The 26,082-nt window shown below is 33.0% G+C and overlaps 1 protein-coding gene across 5 annotated transcripts; it reads left to right on the top strand.

The window, feature by feature from the left end:
- The first annotated feature begins 10,241 nt into the window (after positions 1-10,241).
- Positions 10,242-20,493, top strand: LOC128222434 (uncharacterized). Of its 5 annotated transcripts, none has more exons than XM_052931429.1 (7): positions 10,242-10,374; positions 10,737-10,784; positions 12,198-12,287; positions 13,515-14,193; positions 14,856-14,881; positions 17,284-17,358; positions 17,504-20,493. In XM_052931429.1, the coding sequence occupies exons 3-7, from the start codon at positions 12,258-12,260 to the stop codon at positions 18,626-18,628; spliced, it is 1,935 nt and encodes a 644-aa protein (XP_052787389.1). In that variant the 5' UTR covers positions 10,242-10,374; positions 10,737-10,784; positions 12,198-12,257; the 3' UTR covers positions 18,629-20,493. The 5 variants fall into 5 exon arrangements, with proteins under 5 accessions (XP_052787389.1, XP_052787387.1, XP_052787386.1 ...); XM_052931427.1 differs by having other exon boundaries at positions 10,315-10,374; positions 10,645-10,784; XM_052931428.1 differs by having other exon boundaries at positions 10,337-10,374; positions 10,595-10,784.
- The last annotated feature ends 5,589 nt before the right edge of the window (positions 20,494-26,082 follow it).

The following is a 26,082-nucleotide window of genomic DNA, read 5'->3' as shown; positions in this document are numbered from 1 at the left end:
CAATATTAAAATACTTTTGTCGTCTACGGTTCTAATATGGTTATTTCTAATGTTTGTTTAGTGAAAAGCAGATAATGTCTATAGTTTTAATGGATATAATCAGGATACACATGTAGCGTACACGCTCCTTAGCTGGCTGTGTCTTTAGTTTGCACGGTCCGTAGCTGGCAGTGTCTACAGATTGCATCATTCTAAACAGCTTAGGCATATAAATTACACGGTATTGTGATGCTAATTTCTACAGTTTGCACGGACCTATTCTGAATGTTTGTATACTTTTTTTTCGACCCAGTGTATGTCAATATTGTTTACAGTCCCGAGCTGGTTGTATTTACAGTGTGTACGACCCTAGGAAAGGTATATGTATACTTTTATGGTGCTAAGCAGTTATATTAATATTGTGCACTGTCTTAATATAGTTATGTAAACAACTTGCACGGTCCAACGCTGGCTCATTCTCGTTTTAGAATGGGGTTCAATTGTATGATTATTAGTTGTTTGCATACCTGTACAATACATCAAGACATATGCTTGGTATGTTTGGTGATTTAAACAAAGATTTATTGTGTGTGTTTTTTCTATCGAACCTGAAAGAAATATATAAGACTGTGGAACATTATATTGTACTAGCTCCTGTACACACAATGCTAATTAGCTACGTGTATCAGTTCTTTGATGCCTTTGTTTTCCGAAACAACCCCTGGCCATTAAATCATATATCTTGAAGTCTATATAACATGCTTAGTCAGACCTCCTGACCGTATCTGTATCAAACAAAATACCTAAGAAACAAACTAATCATATGATCATTTATCCACTGAAGAGGTTATTGTTGGTCTTTATGAATGATATCTTCGTATGACTTAATTGGTACTAATGACCTGTACTTAATTGGTAACACTATCAGACCTCATCGTGACAATCATTTACCACTGTCAAACCTTATTGTGGTTGACACTTCACCAATGAATAGACTTTGTGGATATTATCAAACATGGAACAATAAAGCATAATACACGATACCTCTTCTGTGAGCAATTATATCAGTTGGAATATTAACATTATTGTATTTGAAATGTTACAACATGAAGACACGCACAATATCACAAGTTTGCTTTAACACTTTTCGTCTATTTTTTAAAATAATTAATATGTTCATATAAATTAAAAATAGGCTTTCACTATAAGAAACTCATATAACTTATTTCCTACAACAAACATTTTCCTTGATTCTGATATACAAAAATGGGATTACTAGCACAATATAAGTATGATTAAGAATACTTGTCATATCGAAATAATCTACCAATCAAACTAGTCTTAACTATTGAAGAGATGATTTTATAAAATAATAAATAATATAATACATGAAATGTTTGTGCATCATTTATTATTAAGGAATAGTTACAATATCCACTACGTGAGTTATTTGTTTATCACAACGAGCGCAAAGCGAGAGTGATCTATCTTATCATTTGACAAGGTATTGGGTGACAGTAGTATCTATTTGGTTCTATATTTCCCCTCACCGTGCAAAAATAGCTTGCGTAATTTAGCCTATTTGTGTATCCGTAATATTTCATTGCTTTGTTCAGATATGGAAATCACTTTATGAACGAAAACATTAAGAAAATACTCGGCGGTTAGTTCTATTTTTTGAAAATAAATCCTGTCATCATTATTATCCAATTGAGTGCCTACATTATAACAGCTAATTCGTTAGTTTTAATATATCGGATAAACATATATGTTATCAGTTTTAACAATTAACTTCGTTACATAGACAGATACTTTGGAATAAAGTATTTAAGTTTTTGTTCCCTATACGCTTTTAAAACTAAAGAATTATTCATCCTATGGTATTTTTCCAATTAATTGCTGGATAGCACAGTGGTAAGTGCACTCACTTTTCACCAAGGCAACCCGGATTCAATTCCCGGCCTGACGCATGTGAGTTTGATTTGTGGTCACCAAGTCGGACAGGTGGTTATTCTCTGGGTACTCCGGTTTCCTGCACAACACAAGGCCCTCGCGCAACATTGTGCTAACGAGAGTGATTAATACAAGTTGAAAAATTCACAATAAAATAATTAAGTTCAAACAAAATTATCGGACATGAAAACATCAATTACAACATTACCTTTTACTTATAGAATAATACATGGTTGACCATGGCTTTTGGGTGATAATTGCCCCAGTGGAAGGAATAATTCGATGGGGCAATTATCAACCAAAAACCATGGTCAACCATGTTTTATCCTGTATAATACATATGTTTGTTGTATATGTCAATGATTTCCAATGAATTTAAACATTATTTTGTGAAATAATGAAGGATATATCATATGATTAGCATGTAGTCTGAAAATTTTAAAATGAAAAATAACAAAATGGTTTTGAATGGCATTAGCAGTGAAAAAAACAACAAATGACTGGAATTCAAAATAGCAAACCTTTTCATACGTGTTTTCAGAATAAAGCTGTAATAATTCCTTTCTTCAAATATTTCCTGTTTTACATCGCCTGATTGTGATGTTAATTTTAATAGGTGAGCACAGCTGGGGTCGATCAAGCCTAGGAGCAGTTTCATAGGAATCTCGGCATGAATGACTCTAGCAATTTCGCTGGAATAATTATCATTTCTTAGCAAATAAAGTAAAACAAAACGTTTTTAACAAAACGTTTCCTTTTCTCACTGCTCTATGGCCTTTACCGAATGTAAACATCCGGTACGGTTTCGGGTAGTATTCGTTACTAAAACTCGGAAGGTGTCACTAATTGGTAAAACTAATTTCACATTTTCTTGCACCGCTAGTTCCATTTTAATTCATTTAAAGCTTTTAATGTTGAAATGTTTGCCTTCCAAGTATACGGCGGCCATTTTTATTTTCGTGAAAATGACGTCAGTGTGCACGTTCTCGTCTTCGTCGGGCAATTATGCCATAATCGCCCTGACGTACCGTGATAATCTCACGGGCGGAGATATTAATCATTATTGCGGGAAAGAATTTCTATAGTAAAATGTTGCTGTTTATAGTAACATGTGTATTATTGTTGTAATAAATCGTACTTCAACCATTTATGTCTGATAATTGAATGTTATAGAGCCTGTCTGTCGGAATGTGAGTGCTTGTTGTTAGGACACGTCCACTAAAAGAACATACTGGTGTACGTGATATATTTTTTTCAAAAACATGCGACCGGTTTGGATTTTAATGCATTGCAAACAAGGTAATGAATATTTCGCCAAAAAATTTAGCTTGGTCCAAGAGCAAACCTCTAAGTTTGATTCAAATCTCTAAAACACTCATTATATATCTTCCTATCAATCAGCCATATCGTAGAATGCAACTCATACTTTTTTCACCAAATAATATTAGCCATGCCATATGGCCACGATATCAGCCCTTTATAAATGCTCCCAGCTAAGATGAACGCATTTCCATCAATTAGCGTCAGTTTACTTAAATGATCAAAGGTATCGTGACATTTATGTCCATAATAAATAGAGTATGTAAACAAAACATTTAGCAAAGTAATTAAAGTGTAAGAACAACTGATTTACGTTTAAGAAGACCGCTATTAATCCATGAGCTAGAGACTTAGAATGCAATCAAAGCGTTTATTGTCAAAGCTAATGTGTTAACCACTATAAAGAATCGGGTAAAGATTTTAATAACATTATACAAACCATGGCATGAAACAGACAATAATACTTTGCCATTGTAAAGTTGACTTTATACTTTTTTTTGCAAATTGGCAAAATGTTTCATTTACTATTCGATTTTTTAAGCGACCACTGATAAAATACTCTTATAAGTAATCTTAGTTTAAGCAAATAAAATATTTGCAATGTCATACTTGACGAATGTTTCAAAACTAGTGTCAATACAGTAGATACTAAATGATTTATTTTGTTTTCATACACTCCTTTTTGAAATATATTTAAGTAAATTACGTTTAACAATTATATATAATGTATACAAAGAGGCCAGTATTATTATATATTGCTCTAAGACTTTTTGGGATAAATGTAACCCCAAAATTGCTTCCATTGCCAGTCATATCATGTTTAAAACATTTCAGCCAATTTTGAAAACGATTAAACGATAATGAAAATATCATAATCTAGTCACTTCATGATGTAAAACAGACAAAAAAAGCATTACGTTGCATTTTGTTTCGTTCTAGAAATTGTCAAGACAGTGCGATTAGTAGTCTTGTCTAGAGGGTTTCGTTTGTGGAAAAAGTTCTTTCATGATTAAGCTAATCAGTCCCTTTGATAATAACCATATAAACAATACTTGAAAAACTGAAATAAGTATAAAATCTCGAATTCAATTTAAAACGACATAAACAATGGCATTCATTTTAAACGATATCTGCGTTTAAAATCAATGAATGATCTGTTAGCAGGGATCGGAATTATCTTCAAGATAACGGGCTTGAAATTCAGCGCAGCCTGATAAAAGTCCTTGTTCGGCAACCAGGTACATGCATTTTTTTTTTAGATCGGCACTTCCATATATGCATTCAAACTAGTTCGGCATTTGAGATGAAATTATATTTCATAAATGACTGTGCAGTACTGTATGTAGCAAAGTACTTTTTGTCATTTAAGCAGTTATTACACCTGACAAATTCACAAATTATCGCTGCTGCTGAAACGAAATATTTATAAAATAAAATTTATATATATTTATCCGTATTCCACGCTACAATGAACTTGAAGACGATTTTCTATATACACTGGACGCCATTTTGGTTTAAATACCTTGGTTTAAATTGATACAAGAATGGCCAAAGGTAACGAAGCCAAAAATCAACTGCTCAGCATGCATCATATGCACTAAATAGACTGTTTTCTATATTTTATAAAGTTGATTTAAATCAAAAGCTGAAGTTATTTGACTCCCTAGTTTCATCGATTCTTCATATTGGGAGTGAAGTTATTGGCTTGAACCCGTGTCCGGATTTGGAATAAATTCATACCAATTTTTTTCAGAAAGTTGTCAAATGTTAAGCAATCAACTAACAGGTCCGCACTATATGGTGATCTTGGTAGAGTTCCGTTGATAGTTATCCGTAAACTCCGAATGCTTAAATATTGGGCCAAAATACTTAAATCAGACGAAAATTTACTTATACACAGAACTTATACAATGTTAAAATGTGACTCGGACAATAATATTACGTATGGTGGCAACAACTGGGCTCACCAAGTTAAAATCATCCTACAAGAGCATGGCTAAGAGTATATTTGGACTAACCAAAACGACATAGATATACCAATGCCGAAAATAGAAGAGCGATTGTTTGATATGTATTATCTATCAATCATGGTATGCCGATATAATTAACTCTTGTAAATTAGAGTAAAATTGTACGTTTAAACAAACCTTCGTGTTAGAAAATTATATAGACAATGTCTCTGTCTTAAAATATAGAGTCGTTTTAACAAAATTAAGAGTATCTGCACATACACTAGCAATAGAGACTGGGAGGTATGATAACACACCAAGAAACGAACTACTTTGTAAAGTCTGTTTAATGACAGCTGTAGAAACAGAATTTCACTTTTTGCTTGTCTGTCCTGTATATAGAGACCTAAGAAAAACATATGTTAAACCTTACTGGCCTACTTTAAATAAGTTCGAAACCCTTATGTCTTCCAAATAAAACAAATGTCAAATGAATATTGCGAAATACATATTTTTTGCAATGAAATTAAGAAATGAAATTTTACCAACGACTTAGTATCTTAAGTTAAATATTGAACCTGAAATTATATCTTTGTCTGACTTTTTGTACTGTTATATTGGAATAATATACATGTATGTAATAACATCTCATGCATATGTCTTTTATACATAACATCCCTTTGTTAAGTTCTGTTTACCACTTTTCATCTGTTTTTTTTTCACTGCTATAAACATTGTAAGTTTAAAGCCGTAATAAACGTATTGTATTGTATATGAAACTTTGCCCATTACCAAAACAAATTCTTCTCCTGTTTTAGAAGCAGAGCAATAAGTTTGATCAAATTTGTAAAGTTGAGTTTAACAGAAATGCATGATTTTGATTTTTATTGTATTCAACTTCAACTAAGGCTTTTAAAAAACCACCTGTACTATCAAATACTTGAGTGAAACCAATTGTCAATAATCAAACTGGAACCGATTTTCATTACGCACGCATGCCATTAAGGGTAATGGCTTACAATTATGTAAAATGTCAGCTGTTTTACGTGCAAAACAAACAGAAGGAATATGTCAATGATTCAATGTTTGAATTTACAAGTCAATATTGTCCGGCTAGTGCAGTGGTTAGCGCACTTTCCTCTCAGAAAGGCGATCCGGGATCGATTCACTGCCTTATTGCATGAGTTTGGTTAGTGGTCACTAAGTCAGACAAATGGGTTTTCTCCGAGCATACTGGTTTCCAGGACAATAGGTGATTACACTCTACGCAACATCGTGCCAACAATAATAACTAAGTATAAGTCATCATAACTTACTTCACAATTGTTGTAAGATATATAATGCTTAAAATAACAGTTCTAGACAATATGGCTTTTAAACATGCATGTGCAAGTTAGTTGCTGGTAAGAACTCTATGCGACTTACAATGAACATACGGATAAAAACGATTCACTTCTAAAAAGGAAATAATGATTTCTTGATTATCTCCTCAGACCCTGTGTTACGTATAAGGGTCATGCAACAGGACGACGTAATCCCTCGGAGTGAGCGCGGATATTGGGTCTTACTCGCTGAGTGAACTGTACCCCTAAAGCGAAATTAAGTACTTGTAATAACCAAAGCCCTCCACCGCCTTTGCCATCTCGAGAGTATGTACTTATGAATTTCTTTTCTTCCTCAAACGTCCAGTATATGCGGACCTTAGACGTCAATATATTCCGAAGTATTTTTACACTCATACGAGTTTGATGAAATATATTGTTTTAATGCAAAGTAACAACCAAACCACCCTAAGGAAGTTAGCGCTATACTGTGATAAGTCCTTCAAATTACGTGATTCCTTAATATAGTATAAATTTTGCTTTGTTTCTTCGTTATTTTGATCATATTCTTGTTCCTTTTGTGTGTGTGTTTTTTTTTTCTTTATTTTTTGTTGTTGTTGGTTTTGTTGTCCTTTTTTGTAATATTCATATCCTTACACAGTAGCCACAAAGTTGTATGTACCACGCAGCTTGAACCTTGCGGCTGTATTAATCAACGTTGAGCAGTATTTATATATAGAGAGAAATTTATTTAGATTTTTATAACACCGAAATCATTACCTTTTCATATTATGCCTTAATATCGATGACATTCTTGTATTTGTTATAAACACTCTCACAATACTTATATCAAACTAAGGATTGATTTATTAATAAAACTTATGTTATAATTGTCACATGCCATGCATTATTTATATACATATTGTTGTGACGATGAGCTTTTTATGCTTAAGTCGAATAACATGTATGACATGATGTGGAATTTGTTTACTTTTGCACAATAACATTATGGAAATGTTGTCAAGCTGTAGCATGTATTAAACGAAGACCGCTTAGTGTTGGTCATTGGTCTGTGTTGTAAAACTATTTTGTCTGCTCTTTTTTTTTAGCATTACCTTCAGAACTTATTACAGAAGCAGTGAAACAAACTTTGAATAACTTTTGATTGCTTTAGTGTACATTTGATTTCAGCTTTTGAACAAGAAAAACATCTACTCAACAATCATGGCATCAACATAAAACAAAAGTCTAATTTGAAAGAAATTCTTCCACTCACTCACCTCACCTCTCCTTACCTCATCTCACTTCACTCACATATTCATTCGTATTCATAGTTCTTAAATGAAATACTTGAGATATCTCAAAGCAATTCGAATAAAAGTGTTCCGGTTACATTATGACTATTGCCTTCTCCTATAATACACCTAAATACATTTAAATATTCTGTTAAAACATAAATCCATTGTTCTTTAACCGCCTGTCTGCTGAAGCTTAGGAGGAACCTTCCAAGACAAATATCTGTGCTGCTCACAAATGCTACTGTCCAGAATTCAATACCGCCTCCGTAGAATAAAGTAAAGACTATAAGTAAACAGAGGTTCTAAGCATGAGTAGTTATGACTCCTCCAAACTGCTTCTTTGTAGTCAATACGTGGGGTGCTACCGCAGTTGTTAAATACTTATGTTAAATCGCAAAATATCCGAAAATAATATATTTTATCAACTTGATTTTTAAATGCATAAAATCTGCACTATTTATCAAATAAATGACTTCATATAGTGGTGTGTATGCGTCAAAATATTGTCTACAGATATTTTGCATACCTTCACAGTAGTAGATGGGAATTTTGGTTATATTTAAAACATGGATTTTATGTAATTTGCATAATCCGTTGTGTAGGAAGTGGTCAAGATATCTGAAACCGTTAGTCGATGCATCACTGAATCCCATATTTCAGTAGATTGAAGATATAAGTCACCCCTGGCGAAAGCGTGTGTGTATGTAAATTCAAAGTTGTGACAGCAATTGTGTTATCAATAACAAACATGCCGCTCTCTTAAATTTGTGCCAAACTGGGCATTCAGAACTTTCAGTTTTTACATACAAAGAATAGTATGGCTTTACAAAAGACGGCAATCGTTGTATTCACTTCTTCAAAAAAGAAACAACTTTCAAGAGTGGAATTTGTTATAGGCATTCCAATGGATTAAGAGGACGATGATTTATTTAATCCTAGCATCAACTAGCTAGTTTGTTAACAAATTTCTAAGGCGTTGGCGGGGTTAAAAATCCCCAGTTAATCTGTTCTTTGTTGTGTTAAATTTCCGTATTACGTAAAACAACGACAAAAATACCTTTAAAAAGATTAAACACGCTGATATATCATCGTATTTATGCTCGAGATGTTGTTTTTGTCTGTAATTTATTTTATATGAAGGCAAAAAAAAAAAAAACGTTTGAAAACAGGATTACCATTTTCTATTTAACTGTTAGTTGTTTATGTTCAAATACATCTAAAATTATATTAAGACAACCTTTTTTAAATTTCATTTTTTTTCTTTTGCCAACATTTTCTGGTTCAAAAGGGACGTGTTTAATTTTTATCAAGGGGAACTGACTACATTGGATTTTAAAAGTAGTTTTTATTTGACTCCTTGGTTATCAGTGAAAATATGAATTTGATACTTTCACTGTTGTTATTGCTCTGATAAAACTTCATATTTCATTGAAAAGCATAAAAGGAATAGATCTTTTCAGGGAAGTTAAGCATTAGATGTATTCATAGTCCGTACATAAGCTGGTGCAAACAGACGTGCTGGGAAGAAATAATACAGGTACATGTTGAGTGATAATTGATGATATGTATATCGGTCACTTTAACTAAGTAGCCACAAACGATCGCAAATTTGTTTGCATCTAAGTAAGTCGCGAATTAAAATCACTTTTGTAATAACAGTTTAAAGTGTAACTCGTAAAATAACAAAATACATGCATGTCACATATTATAGAAACACAACTGTTTATTTGTTTGAGTTAACAAATGTGCCGCACCTTTTGGCTGCATGATGGCTTGATGCCGATGTGACGCTAATGATAAATCTAAGCAACGATTGACTTTCAAAGTCACCTGAAAATAAACTGGCGTAAATCTATAATGTATGACAATTCTATTATTTTAGATGAAAACTGACAAGTATGTCTTGTTCGACAATAAAACCACACCCTACAATACTAAAATCCGTAAACGTAGACATTCTTTCACCGGTTCACATATGGATCGAAAGTGTACACGAAATTCGCTATACAATCCAGGTTGTGTGTTACTATTTGGCCATCGGGTCGAGAGAGCTTCAAGATAGTAATACAATTTTAAGATATATTTAATTTATGGACACTTGAATTTTGTCTGAGCTCGAAGGTTGTTAACCACAGTCAGGTAACCTTAGTGTTATACAACATAAGCGATGCTAATATTTTGGATTGCATGTAGAGCGATATTGCATCAAGGTTTTATTTTGGAAAGAACAAACAAAATGTAAGGATGACTTGGTTTGGACCTATAGCTAATTCCCCGTTTGTGCCAAATAACAGTTAAATGTAAAACGCCACAACACAATACAACCGTTTGAATTTTAAAATCTTAACCATACTATATCATACTCTGAATAACCTTAATAACTGAAATAGAACTGTAACCATTATTTTTTGAAAGGCCCTGGTACATGTATCAAATACCACGGATAAGACTTTGTATAAACGTCAATGTAATCAAGCAAACTTATTAGTTCAACTGGATTTATCAATACGTTGCAGTCAATGGAAGACAATGTTTAAACCGTATACTCGAATGGTTAAGGGATATTTACAAAATGAACATAATAAGTTTTTTGTTTTAATTTTTAATATTTTTTAAATTATTGTTAACAATCTTAAAGACAAAAGTTTTACTTACCATATTATTTATTGAAATGAACATTAAGATAGGGTTATTTGAATTTATATATATTTGTTTTCAATTTATTTGAACCAAAACAAAAAAAAAATATATTTGTTTTTCATTGGTTTTAAAGAAATTAGCAAATAAAATGCAATCCACACAATAAAATTAAAAAAATTTAAGATTTAGGTCAGACAACGAATAGCCACGTATTAAGATGGGATCTTGCTGTAGAAAGTTTGTGAAATGCACTACTTGCGGCTTTTGTTGCAAAGGTCCTTACGGATATTGTTGTAAAGGGACTTGCGAATATTGTTGTAAAGGTAATATATTCCTCAATCTTTAGCCATTGAAATGCATTCAACATGCAAGTAAATAAATTTTGTAACATTATTGAATATCAGCGTACGCTAATAGCTTAAATGAGTTCAAGAATTTAGTAAAAGGTATCTTGCTATGTTAACAGTTTGAATGGTGTCATAATACTTTGTCAGCCATATAATTATGAAATGTGTATTACATACACAAAATGCATTCATCATATAGTTGTTCAATGACGTCCAATATGTTTTGCTATTGGACGTTTGAGCTGTTGACATCGTGTGTACCGAAATACTTGCAATTTCCTGTGGAACGTCTCTGACAATTCGATTGAACATCAATACAGATTAACAGATAAACGCGCGAAACACCAATCATCGTTTTCATGATGAAATTATATTCCTTTCATTTGTCACTTGTTGTTGTTTTTTATCTCGAAATATGCGAAAAAAGAAGCAACATTTTTATAGTGATATTTTGATCCTTATGCGTATGTATTAAAATTGAATTGAAATTGAATACATATGATCAAAGCACGTTACGAAACTCTTGCATATACTTTTATTTATATTCAGTAACCAAAACATGAAGTGTTTTTACTTAACATTATGGCCACTCAAATGTATCAAACTCGTTTGACTCCAAACCCTATTTGGGCACGAACTGGATGTTAATGACAGATTTCTTGATACTTATTCTAAGCATTCCCGCTTGGATCAAAATGTTCGTGGCTCGAGGCATCTTTACAAGTCCCTGAAAGTTTGAGCTAACGAAGTTCGAATGTATTTCAAATGTCCACGAACTTTGAGCGCAAACCTCAAATGTTCCCTTGCATTATGTTTGATCAGTTTTTAAACGTGAAACACGTGAGAAGTTTATATAATATTTGCTACGACTGGCTCATATCTGTATATTATATATATGCAGCTGCATCATTTGCAATTCAACAATATTTTCAACAAAAAAGATACTTGTGAGCACCTTTCAAAATTAATTGGAAATACACTCTACAAATGCTAACGTTTTTGGGACGTGTGTGCAGATACCCCTGTTAATCAAATAGCTGATAGTTATAATGCCCAAACAATAACTAATATTAAAAGTATATCAAAAAACGTATTGAAGGCATTTCGAAGATACATCATGGCATCATTCGTTTGGTACATATTTTTTTTATCTTTTTTGGCATGATTTAAATTAAAAATTGCCTTTGATTTCGCGTCATTTAAGTGATGATGCTGACTACTTAGTTGTCCCATTCTTTTCTTCTGCATTAAGACATTTCAAGGTCTCCTTCACAGGTTAGTTCAATGGAAGTGTGCTATGTTAAAATATGGACTTTATTTTTGCATCATATCAACTACTTGATTTGATTTATACTTAATCATTAGCGTTTTTGTGTCCTCCTCTTTCAGATTATACAAAGGATGCGAAATGCAGAGAAGCTGTTGATGACGTCACCATTCCTTTAAATAATGATGACGAATTCGATCAAAATATTGAAAGTAAATATTGTTAATTGTTTTGTTTTTTTAAGTTATTATTTGCCATGTCTGCTAATGATTTCACATTCAAAACATATGTCAAATATATGACTTCTATTTCGCGATATGATTTATTTGTGCATTTAGTCCTTTTTCAATAGCACAGCATAGAAAATGAAATAAAAATGATAACATCTTTGTTTGAGATGTAAAGGCTATGATATGATTCATTTAAATGTAAGCAGTCACGGAAATTCCTTTTGCTCTAATTTAATTAACATATGTATGTTCCCTTGTGTATGGCTAAATACACGAGTCACTAAACAAGATAAAAGTACGAGTTTGACTATCGGTTTCTTAAGCCTTATTCGCAAAAGCAGATACATATTTCAATGCCTATTAGATACTGATAGAAAAAAAATTCTCGACCATCGGATAATACTCAATCATGCAATTCCAATAACCCTTATTACAATTGAAATCAAAACTTAAATGTGTTGAAAATTAATGGCTATGCTTTGAAGTTTGAAAGTGTAATTAACGGTTATAAAGTTTCAATACGAATTTAAACCACAGCTATGTAAAATTGCAGAAGAGCACGAAGTCCAAAAACCAAAAATGGTAAATGCATACGTACAGACAGACAACATAAAAGAACAAACTGTTCACAAAATATCATATGTCAGCAAAATACATATGACATCAAGAAATTTTTCACAACAAACAAACCAGAACCAATCGATTGAATCTTCACAGCAAACAAGCAAAACGTTGATTGCCGATACACTTCAGCAGACTGACGTAAGCAAAGTGCATTTGACAACAAACGACACTTCGCAACAAACAAAGCAGATACAATTGATTGAATCTTCACAACAGATAAGCAAAGCCTCGACGGACGATACACTTCAGCAGACTGACGTTAGCAAAGTGCATTTGACAACAAACGACACTTCGCAACAAACAAGCAAAGAGTGTATTGCTGATTCCTTTCAGCAGACTGATGTCAGCAAAGTGCATTTGGCAACAAACGACACCTCGCAACAAACAAGCAAACAGATAATTACTGATTCCTTTCAGCAGACTGATGTCAGCAAAGTGCATATGGCAACAAACGACACCTCGCAACAAACAAGCAAACCGTGTATTGCTGATTCTTTACAGCAGACTGATGTTAGCAAAATTCATATGGCAACAAACGACACATCGCAACAAACAAGCAAACCGTGTATTGCTGATTCATTTCAGCAAACTGATGTCAGCAAAGTTCATATGGCAACACACGACACCTCGCAACAAACAAGCAAACCGTGTATTGCTGATTCTTTACAGCAGACTGATGTTAGCAAGGTTCATATGGCAACAAACGACACATCGCAACAAACAAGCAAACCGTGTATTGCTGATTCCTTTCAGCAGACTGATGTCAGCAAAGTTCATATGGCAACAAACGACACATCGCAACAAACAAGCAAACAGAGAATTGCTGCTACTTTTCAGCAGACTGATGTCAGCAAAGTGCATTTGACCTTAAGCGACGCTTTGCAACAAACAAGCAAACCGTGTATTGCTGATTCCTTTCAGCAGACTGATGTCAGCAAAGTTCATATGGCAACAAACGACACATCGCAACAAACAAGCAAACAGAGAATTGCTGCTACTTTTCAGCAGACTGATGTCAGCAAAGTGCATTTGACCTTAAGCGACGCTTCGCAACAAACAAGCAAACCGTGTATTGCTGATTCCTTTCAGCAGACTGATGTCAGCAACTTGCATCTGACAACAAACGACACCTCGCAACAAACAAGCAAACCGTTTATTGCTGATTCTTTACAGCAGACTGATGTCAGCAAAGTGCATTTGACAACAAGCGACTTTGCGCAACAAACTCAGGCGATACAATCGATTGAATGTTCACAACAAACAAGTAAGAAATCGAAAAGTTTTTCTTTCATTTTGTACTTGCTATTGTTGATTCTTGTTTTTAAATGCTGATAAACAAAGTTCCGAAAAAAACTTATTCTTATTGCATCACAATATCTGTAAATTTTTCAATGTGATTGTTAAAACTTTGCTGGGGGAAAAGAACCATAGCTTGATTTAAAGTTTTCATGGGGAATGGCATATTGTATTAACGGGTTCTGATTTGTCAAAACGTCTGGCACTAATGAATGTCCTATTATGTTTAAATAAATAAAAAAATAATAATTGAATTCTTAAATATAATTAACCAGATGAAAATATATCAGATTATCAGTGTCATAAATTGAATGATAGATGTGTTCCCGATATTGCAATGAACAGTATAAAGACACACACAGAAGTTATACATTCAAATAAAAAAAACCAGTTTAGTGGCACTAGCTCAGATTTAATTGTGAAACGAAACGCACAAACGTAAAAACACCAGACATAACAATGTTTAATGTTGCAAGGAAATAAAGCGAAAGGCAAAAAGTAGAATGTTTGCCAAGTTTTGTATAAGGCTACTAATCTGTCTTAGGTTAATGAATAAAGTGTTTTAAAATCGTTGAACATGTTTTCAAACGTCTGATAATGTAAAATTTAATGATTTGTTTTTGCTTTCAGACCCATGGAATGACTGCGAATTAGAGGTAAGTAAAATATGTGAATCCTATGTTTATGCGTAAGATTAATATTTTGTTTCGTAGCTTTATTTTAATATTTGATGGTTGACTTAATTGTTCGCTATTAAACTAGTATGTACTTCATTATAAATATTTGTCCATTATGAAATTACAGTAAGCACTTGAATGTGTTTTAAATGCAAATCGCTGAGATATTTGCTACCAAATTCGTATTAAAACAGTGTGATTAATAAACTTAACAAAATAAATTAAAATAAATTAGTGGCAAAACAGCGTATCGATGGTCAATGATCGTTAAGTATGCTTAAAGTCACGAGCGTTTTGATTGGACGACGATAAGATCCGGAAAAAATGTATTTATAGTTTTGCACTCAATTTTGCAGCGATTGAATCAGAGGTTAGATTCATCGCGATCAAACACTGATGAATGAGAATGTATTATGCTGAACTTATTATACTTTTTGATTTAGGCACAGATAAAAATATAAAAAATGATGAAAATTGTCTGTTTTTTCACTGTTTCATTTATAGCTACGTAGTCACATTTCAAAAAATTTAAAAGCGCAAAATATCGCTAGTATTTTGTTTTATCTGAACCTAGGTCATATGCATTTTTTTCTTTTTGACTATATAAATAAAAATGAGAGAGACATGATAATGCATTAAATTGGGATAAGAATATTTGCATCAACATAAATAGTCTGCCTTTAATATCGTTCTCATTTCAATCAAAATACGACATTTGGAGATAGATTAAGATATGTAAAGTTGGTGTATCATCAAGTTAGCGTACGTAATGGGCAACATAAACATTTTGGATGATTGGCAGATTACTGCTGTGAAGCAAATGGGAGGAGGAGATGGGTGAAGAATGTTAAGAAAAAGTTCTTATACTGTTAAGAAACATTTCAGAAAGAGCAATAATACGTTTAAACTATTTTGACAAAAACATTCAACATATTATTTCTAAATGACTATATCTCAGCCTATGCTTATTAGGTAGTAATGTCATTCATATACGTGTTTATCTTCTAGATTTAGTTCTTTGTTACTGCTGTATATTTCATAGTTACAACAACCTGTTGCCGGACAGTCGTAGTAGAATTGTATTGTATATCAACATGTGCAAATGCCCTTTAACATAGATCAAGGACAGGGGAACAGTTCTTAGATAAAACATAGAAATATTACAAACACATGTTTTGTGTACAGGCATACATGTTCTGTTGGATTATATCAAAGCTAGTTCGTTGTTATTTTGTGGTTTGAATGTATTTACCATATAATGGATTTTTTTTAATTAACCTCTTAATCACATTTATGTTATTTAGTAACCATATTTTATTTTCTATCCACATGAGCAATAATCAGATATGTACACTACATTTCACATCAATAACCTACCTAGTCGGAGGGACTGAACCTGCAGATTCTCAATCATAAACTCGTTAGGTGACTGCTGTTAATGTTTTTGATTACTTCACTAAACATTGTAAGAAATAAGAGCAAAGTAGTCTTTTGTGTCGTCTAATGTTTGCAAAGACGGAGGAATTAAACCAATGTCAGTAAATATAAGTTGTTTAACTTAATTTAGTAAATTAAAAGTTAATTTCGAACATAAAATATCGTTTCCTTGCATCTCTATTTTGTTTATATCTTTTTCTATGTTTAGTGAACAGAAGTTTTTAGAATCAAAACTTTGAACAAGATGAATTAAACAGCTGGCCCCGATTTCTCGAAATGTCTTAAGTCCCTTATCAGGATCAAGCTAAGCTCAATATTTTGGGTTTTCAAACAATTGCGTAATGTTCACTTCTTAAAGAGTTCTTATAATTAAGATATGGATTATCATTATGATAATCACAATAAACCATGTTTTCATTTATCAAAATTCAATTTAAGAATGTATTTTGGCTAATTCAAATAAGCTACTTAAGCCTGTTAAGCTTAAGAAGTTTCGAGAAATTGGGGCCTGAATCTTTTTCTGCCATACATCTGTATTATACCATTCACGGATCGTCCGCAGTTTTTGAACAAACTTCCCGTATGACCAAACAAATTATGTTCATGATGAATATTAATTTGAATAGTATTTGCGGAACCATTATAATTAATTGAAAGCGTGTGTTTATTAAAAAATACTTTGTATGTATAAGGATATGTTTGATATATTCAACTTGATTCTTAAATAGATGTTTACAAAAATAAACGGGTGAACGTACTTATGTTATCCGTGTTTTTCTTCCAGAAGCTAACAAATATTTCCTGTTTAACTTCTATTGGACGTACCAGATTTGAGTATAGAAAAATGGAAATTACAATTGGAATTCGGAGAAAACTGTTTATAACCTACCAATAACTCCCTCTAAATCACTGTTTTGGTAAAATCTAATGAATATGTTTTATAGGAGGATCCAGAGGCAACATTTACCCCTGACCCAAATATCATTGAGTATGAAGAGTATATCGAATTGCAAAAACAGGTACCACCAAAGTCGATTTGTTTCCAATTTCGTAATTTAATCAGTATTTAAATCAAAATTTCTTTATAGTTGACCTTTTTTTTAAAAATGGCTTGAATGTCTTGTAAAAATGTTTTGATTATGTCAAAAATAAATACCATATCAGGCTCAAAAACAATTTGATGAAAAGAGAGGCATGCCAGGCTACTTCAAGCGTATCAGCGATCAGTATGGCATTAAAGGGATGTTACAACAACTTCAAGACGAACTATTGAAGTGGAAAAGCACTAAGTTGAATATTGCCATCACTGGAAGATCTGGTTCTGGCAAATCTAGCCTAATTAATACGATACGGGGAATGGTACCAGATCATCCACTTGCAGCAATGGTTGACGTTGTAGAGGCAACTGTTAAACCAATGCCTTATCCACACCCAACCAACAAAAATGTCATCTTATGGGATCTTCCTGGTGTCGGAACTCCGAACTTTCTGCGAAAATATTATGAAGAAAAGGTACATTTAAAGGACTTTGATTTTTTTATAATCGTCGGCTGCAAACGTTTTACAGATGACGACGCATGGTTGACCGAGATCATTTTAAAAATGAAGAAAAAAGTATATCTTGTACGGTCCCATATAGATTCAGATCTTTACAACGAGAAGATTGATCATCCCACAAAGTATTCTGAAAAAGAATCCCTGGACAAGATACGCAAGTCAACGATATCTATGTTGAACGAGATATCTCACAAATTAAGATTCTACGATGTTCCAGTTTTTCTGATGTGCACAAAAATGGCCTTCACTAAGAAGTATGACTATGAACTTTTTCAAGAAAAACTGGTTTATGCACTGCCGGAATTAAAACAAAAGGCCATGGTGCTTACTCTCTCAGTTCTGACGCAAACAGCTATCGAGCAAAAGGTGAATGTACTATTGGAACAGATCGAAATGATAGGATCTGCTTTTGGCTTCCTGGGCACAATAACTGGGATATCTACATTTTGGCAATGGTTTCAAAAGGACACTATCATCCAGGAACAAATCCATCATTTTAGAACACAGTTGGGTCTCGATGAAGACACTCTACGGGAAAAACAAATTGATACGAAATGTTTTGAATTAACAACTATCCCATATCTGAATTTGGAAAAATACAGGCGCTCCGCTGCGAAGACTGCTCGATTCTGGACGCGAAGTAGTGCTGCCGATATTTTGAAATTGGTGCTATTAGATATGAAAAAGGATGCATTAAAAATATATGGGAGTGAAAATACACAACACAAATAACTGCTAGCATTTCATTATCGCAAATTTTTCGGACAACTTGATAACAATAGCTGAAATGTTATATGAATGAATGAAGCGTCGGCACTCCGGTACCAGGATAATTACATGGGCAACGGATATAAATCATTTGATTTGAAAATTTATGCTGCCGTGCTTAAGACATGTTCGAAACGGATACCTAATACACACCGCATTTTTAACAGATAGGATTAAAGCACACATGCGTGTGAATTGAGTCGTATGGGACAATTTGGAATGAACTAGTTTTATTTCCAACGAATTATTTCAATCGTAGAAGAATTGCTTAAAAAGACAGATGTAATTGAAACATTTGTCTAGGTAACACTACACTAAGGCTGCATTCGATTTAATTAATCCGGGATGATTTCCTATACGGGTGTGATAGCCTTCTATTCACTTAAATCGTGTGATGCATACAAACCATACTCACGCTCTCAAGCAATTGGCTTATATATCATTCGCAATACTTGTGTGCAAATGTTTTAGACCATTTCTAAACATAATCGTAAATGATATGTTAATAGTTCAGAGATTTTGTAAATAATACGAAATTGTTGTACGCATAGAAAGTATGTCCAATAACAATCATGATATCGTCATTGTTATTGCTTCCGCCTTAAGTGACCATATATTATGTTCCCTAAATAAATGCCCAGAATGTTACATTTCTTTTTGCCTGACAATTTCTTATTCATGTTCGTACAAAAGCATAATGATTTTTTCCTATCTTGAAGTGATAAGTCTTACTTTAGTTTTACAGATCATTTTAGCCGTTTTTTTAACAAAACAATGCTTTTATTAAATTTTAATGGTATTTGAATGTTTATCTTGTCAACCCTCAGTGTAAAGCTGACAAGATCGCTGATTTTGACATATCTTGTATTTTGATAATGTTTTGTTCTATGTAGAACAGCTCATTAACATATGCATCTGTATAATAATATTAATTTATGGTTTATTGTGATGATATTGTTTCATATTTGATAAGTTTTCCAATAGTTCAGTGATGATGATGATGATGATGATGATGATGATGATGATGATGATGATGATGATGATGATTTTCATAGTTTGCCATAAAATCACTGTTTAACATGACATATATTCAATTTTGCATATAATAAGCGTTGTTAACCTTTATCAGTCGGAAAAGACATAATTTTAGGCTTAGGTAAGATAGGTAGTTCACGTTTAACGAATTGCAATATCGAAGATGGACAGATGACCATACAGGAACGTATGTACCTGTGACAGTTTAAACAAATCAGTCGATATATTTTTTCACTTTATATTAGAATATAATTTAATCTCGGAAAAAAGGGTATCATTGGATAAAGGTGCATATTACAGGCGAGGGTTAATATTTAGAATTAATAAAGCAACACCGTTTACAATTTGTTTGTGTTACGTCTTCGCATATGCATGTTAAATTAGGATACATTTCGTAATTCGTTGATGTGGTAAATATTTAGAAAAAGTATACATGATATAGTATTTCAAATATGAAAAAGGCACACAAACCTGTAAATATCTAGCTATTTAATAGATGTTTACACTCTGTGTTTCACATGTAAATGAATGTTCGAAACAACATTGGTTTTCTAGTTTCACGAGAATGTGAATACATATATCATATCTATGTGTTCGAATGTTATATGCTTATGTTTCGTTTTGTTAATATATGTATGGTATGTCAATATTGTAGTCATGCATGTTACATATTACAACTTTTGTTTTATTATGTTAAGATAATCTTGCGCTTTACCATTCGTTTGTTTTAACTGTGCGGTTTAGTTTTGCGAACATTAAAACGGAAATTTATCTCTGAAAAACTTTATTTTGATTTCAAATAAATACATTTCCTTAAGCGTTTTTGCTTACTTGATCCTAAGAACGGACTGTGCATAGTGTAGAATTAGGAGTCGAACCTACGACACGTCTTTCAACAGACAGACACTCTACCGCGTCACTGGAAAAGCCCGGGGCTCGTTTCAATGAGATATCTAGTTCGTAAACATAACGCGTTTAAGAGTGCTCGGGAACACCCGAAAGGGTACTGGCAGAATTTATGCGATAACCAAAAATATATTTTTATTGAAACGCAATTGCGCGAAATATGGAAGTTATTGTAAGGCGTACAAACTTTATTGAAGCGGAAAACAGCGGAAAAGTGCAAAGTTCCGCTATATTTACGTCACGTGTAAATACTTAGTTTGATAATTAAAGATGAAACCGGTTGGGGGTACATAATTTATGGCCATTTATTTTCAAGCAAACATAAATGCTTTTCAAAATAAAGCATTTAAACATTAAGACGAAGCCTACGATATTTATTTGTGTAATTATAACACGGAACGACAAAAATATAGCGTGTTATCATTCTTTAATATATCAGTAGTTGATACATTCGTGTTCAGGAAATGCTCCAATAATATTTCATTTTCTTTCATGCTTTACGATGAAATATGGGGTTTTAACAGTAAAATAACAACAGTGAAAATATCAATTTGATATTTTCACTGCAAAATAAGGAATGAAAATATCAACTTTCAGAACTACTTTTAAATTCCTCTTTTGTTACATGTACTTGCCTTGATCAACACAGACCACTGGACTTCAGTAAATAATGTTAAAAAAATAAAAAAAATATTTTATTAATTTAAATAAATATATAATTGGAAATTAACAACTTACCGTTTATTACCGGTTATCCCGTTTATCAAAGATTTTACTGATCTCTGAAGCTGAATGTTCGAACATTTGCTTTCATACCAAACAAATTACAGACAAAAACAACTGTTCGAACATAAATTAAATTTTATATCATCGTTCAAATGTATTTTGAACTGTTAACCGTTGTAGTACGTAAAATGAGCTTCCTGGAGAATTCACACAACAATTTACTGTTTTACAGATAGATCCGATATTTTTTACCCCACCCACACCTCAACATGTGTCAATAAACTAGCGTGGCGTTTACTCTTTATCTGGAAAACAAACATTTTAAAGCGAAACAGACTTGTCTCTGACAGTAAGATGACTGAATATTAACTTACTATAAAAACATGCGTACATGCAGTCTTAAACTAGGAAGAATGGTTAAAATCCAATGAGTACCCACATTTGTTTTGCTAACACATTTGACCTTCCAAATTTTCATTTTTTAAATAGCGGCGTAGTAATTTGGTTATGTATTCATGCCCATCTTAAAATAAAAAGTGTTTTCATTAATTTTTGAAACATATGTGCACTTATAATGCTTCATTGTTTACTGTTCATGAAGTTTTGCAATAAAAAAACGAGCGAATATGAAGCTATAAGAATCAATAGCAGAGAACTATTTCTCAGCAAACCGAATTTATGTCAATGCATATCTTTCTAAACTAATGCAAAGCGTAATTTGCCTGCGATAGACGATGTATGTTGACTTTGGCCTATTGCGAGGCCCAACATATTCGGAATATTTTTAATTGGATTGAAGTCAGAAGTGTTGGCAGGCCCCTCTAGGTCATTTATCTGCTCCTGTTGCATGTATGTCGCTGTGGCACGAGCAACGTACGTGCGTGCAATATCGTTCTGCAAAAGAAAAAACAACAACAATGGTATTTATAAGTGTTCTTTGTATGTGATAGCAATTTCATTCACATTGAGAGCATAAAGATAAGTTTAACCAAACTCTGTTTTACCTCACCAGTCATGTACTGTTCCGCATTCCCGACTGTCAACTTCCAACAGTGTGCTTGGCGCTCGCCTTGACGCCTCAATACACGTAGCCGACGATCGGCTTTGACATCTAGCGTGTAAGTACTTATGTTTTAGACGGCGACTTTGACAACGGGACGTCTAGCGTGTAATCTTTTATATTTTAGTCGGCCACTGGCCGTCGCAACAGTAATAATACGATCTTTATTTGAAGAAAACATGTTTTCATCGTAGAGTTTGAAATATAAATATTACTGATGATCAATTTTGGATATAGAGCCTAATAAACTTTAACGTGTAATGCGTATTACTTAAGTGAATTGAACGTAAATAGGTATATGAAAAACTACAGAAACAAGCACAAGTCAACAGTTTAAACATAATCTCCGTTATAAAAGACAAAAACATCCATTTAAGCGGGTATATGTTGTTATATGCTGGTTGAGTTTACCTATTCTTAATATTTATGCTCGATATGCAAAGTCATGATGTGTACATTTCTTAATAAACAGGTCAATCCCGAAGTATTTCGGACAAAATTAAATTCGGATTTATAAATAAATTCCAAAAGTTTTAAAAGTGGTTAAAAATTATCTATCTGAAATATAAAGACACTTAACCCATGTGTACAAACAATGTGCCGTGCGGTTTCTTTGACTGGTTTGAACCGGTTTCTGAGGTGAATCATCCTGATATTGGCGTCTTGTCGAGGCGCCCAAACCCTTGGTCTGCTACTTCCTGAACGATATTTTACTGTCTTAGTCGTGCTATACGAATGTAACAACATACCTAATGTCCCTATATATTCCACTTATTTCACACAAAAACATTACCATATCAATTGTGCACTTGTCGGACATGAAAAACGATTAACAAAATGTCGTGCTCTTTTCCTTATTCAAAATCATATATAACGCTTGGACCGGTTTATCAGGGTGTCAACACAACGACAATAAATAACATAACCTTAATAAGTTCAAGAAATATAACTATGAATAAAATGGATACTTTATTTTTTCGTTGAGTGAATATTGCACAATTCCATCAAATTTTAATCTCGACTCATATGCAAGGAAGGAAGCAGCGATTTTAGAATGAACGCATTCGATCTAAGGAAACCAGCAGGTACAAGCTTAGAAAAGCAATTATCACAACTACCTTTGTGAAGTTTAATTACCCAAAGATCAAAACCATAACATATAAAGACAGATAGCAAAAAATGTATGCAAGCTCTGCTAGCAATATTACCTGGACTGTTTACAAAAAAGGGAATGGGTCCCCCTGACGGTGAAATTTATGTTTAATGATTCATTTTTACTGTGCAACTACCCAATGCAGTGGTCGACTTGGATATTATATTATCATCTACCGATTCGTTTTACAGAGAAAATATCATACTCGTAATAAGGGTTTATTATCCTCGGAATGGAACCTATTGTTGCGCAATTTACGTTTTTTTAACCCAAAACAATTTTACATTCAGAAATACAAAGATCAGTCCGTTAGTATATAATGAATGACTGTTAGTTAGTTAATGTATTGCATTTCACATCGCCACACTTATCCCGTATGGAAGAAAGGATTTTCCTCATGCAGTTTCTGTAACTTAACCAACCGGTCCGAAACGCAAAACTGGTATTCTACTGGTCAATGTGCAAACCACTTGTGAAGATTAATTGCAAAAGGTCAATTCGTTCTAGAGTCAATGTATCATAACAATACATGTGACATTGATTATGAGAATTGTTGGCTTAAATACATCTGGAGTAAGGTACTTAACAATGGCAATGCACAAGTGGAGTTCTCATGACCCTCGGGCAATGCGTTCCAAAACAAATACGTTTTATGATGCTCTTGAGCATGACTTTGACCTTTGATTTTAAAACTTTAGGAGTCATATATCCGCCACTTAAGGGATATGTTATTATAATATGAAATAAGGCACCGCCTTGGACGGGCTCTAGGAATGTTATCAACTACAGAAACTGCTAAAGCCGTGCAAATATTCCTAGGTAAACAAGTGTTAAAGGCATTTTTTTTTATTGGACATACCACGACTATGACTATCACCAACATGAGATATTGCCAATCTTTTAATCATGTTCAGATGATAACTGATATTTGCAGATAACCTTATCTTTTGACCCTATGACCTTAATATTCATAGAGGTCATCCTCAACCTAAATTAAAAGTTTGAGGGCTACGAGTGCAAGCATTGTCGAGATATCACACAGACAAATTTTAGCGTTCAATGTCACAGTGACCCCGACCTTGGACCTTATAACCCCTAAAATCAATAGGGGTCATTTACTTATCAGGCCAAGCCTCAATGTCTAGTTGTACCATATGTCCAGGCATTGTTGAGTTATAAGCCCAACCCCCAAACTAAAATCATTAGGGGTCATCTACTAGTCAGACGCAATCTTCACGTATAGTTTGATGACTATAAGTCCAGGAATCGTCCAGTTATTACTCGGACAAGCTTTGATCTACCGACGGACCGACCGACCGCCCGGCATATGCAAAGCAATATACACGCTCTTCTTCGAAGGGGGACATAATTAGATCATTTAAGTGCATCACAAGTAAGGTAAAGGCAATGCAAAAGAAATTAAATATTTTAATGTTTGAAAAACTCATAAATACAAACACAACAAATATACTAATTATACTGAATGTCACGTAATAGTGCAAAATAATGATTCATACTCTAAACATAACAAGGTTAATAAAAGAGATTGAGTTTACTTAAAATTAATTATCATAGACTCAACAATTATCTGACAAGCAACCTGTACTTAACTATTTCAATATGTAAAACAGCATTGTGTATATCTTAGATAGTTAAGCTTCTGCAAATAACCCGAAAAAATGGTTTGGCCCCACAGCAGTTTGAAATGAATATAAATCGCCTGTAGTTGGCGTTTTTAGCAACATTCAATCATTGAATGGATATAACAATGTATGCTTAAAGTATGAACATATTTGATTATGTTAAGTATGAGACTTTAAACTGAATTATAAACATTGAACAACAAAACATCTATAACATTAACAAAATAAGCAAATAGATTTATCCATGAAATATAAATGATTGTATTAATATAATATATATGTGTGCTATAAGATTGTAATATATTCACTATATTGCAGTTTAACATTTCACAACATAATCAGAACTAGAATGCACTACAATTTTGATTACATTAGCCAATTCAGTTTAATACTATATATTTTGAGATAGCAATGCAAGATGATCTGTTGTGTGCATATACACTTAATTGTACAGAACCTATAGGCTAACTCATGTTAGTTCCAGCATTATATACAGCGCTTTCACGTTATTTTATACGTCTCTCACAAAAATGAACAATCAATTACTTGATTTGTTTTTGTCAATATACAAATTAAACATATATTTATAAAAAAATGGAAATATGATGTAATCAGGACCTGGTTATCAGCTTAAGAAGATATGGTACAAAAACATGACATGGTTATTCTACAATACTGACAAAAAACATTTGTGCCCGATGTTTAAAAACTTGTTTTCAATAATTTATAATAAATAGGCATAACTGTAGACTGAAGATTTGTGAAGTATAATAAATACATATCTTTTTACAAACGTTTTTAATAGAATTTCACTGATGTAAATAAGTTAAAATTAAAAAGATATTTATTACAGATGATCTGTTGAGAACACTTTGTGGCTCATATGCAATTCTTA

The sequence above is a fragment of the Mya arenaria genome, chromosome 16 (genome assembly GCF_026914265.1).
Source record: "Mya arenaria isolate MELC-2E11 chromosome 16, ASM2691426v1".
Lineage (NCBI taxonomy): Eukaryota > Metazoa > Mollusca > Bivalvia > Myida > Myidae > Mya > Mya arenaria.
Note: the sequence above shows the minus strand (reverse complement) of the source record. Positions and strands in the feature narration are given on the sequence as shown.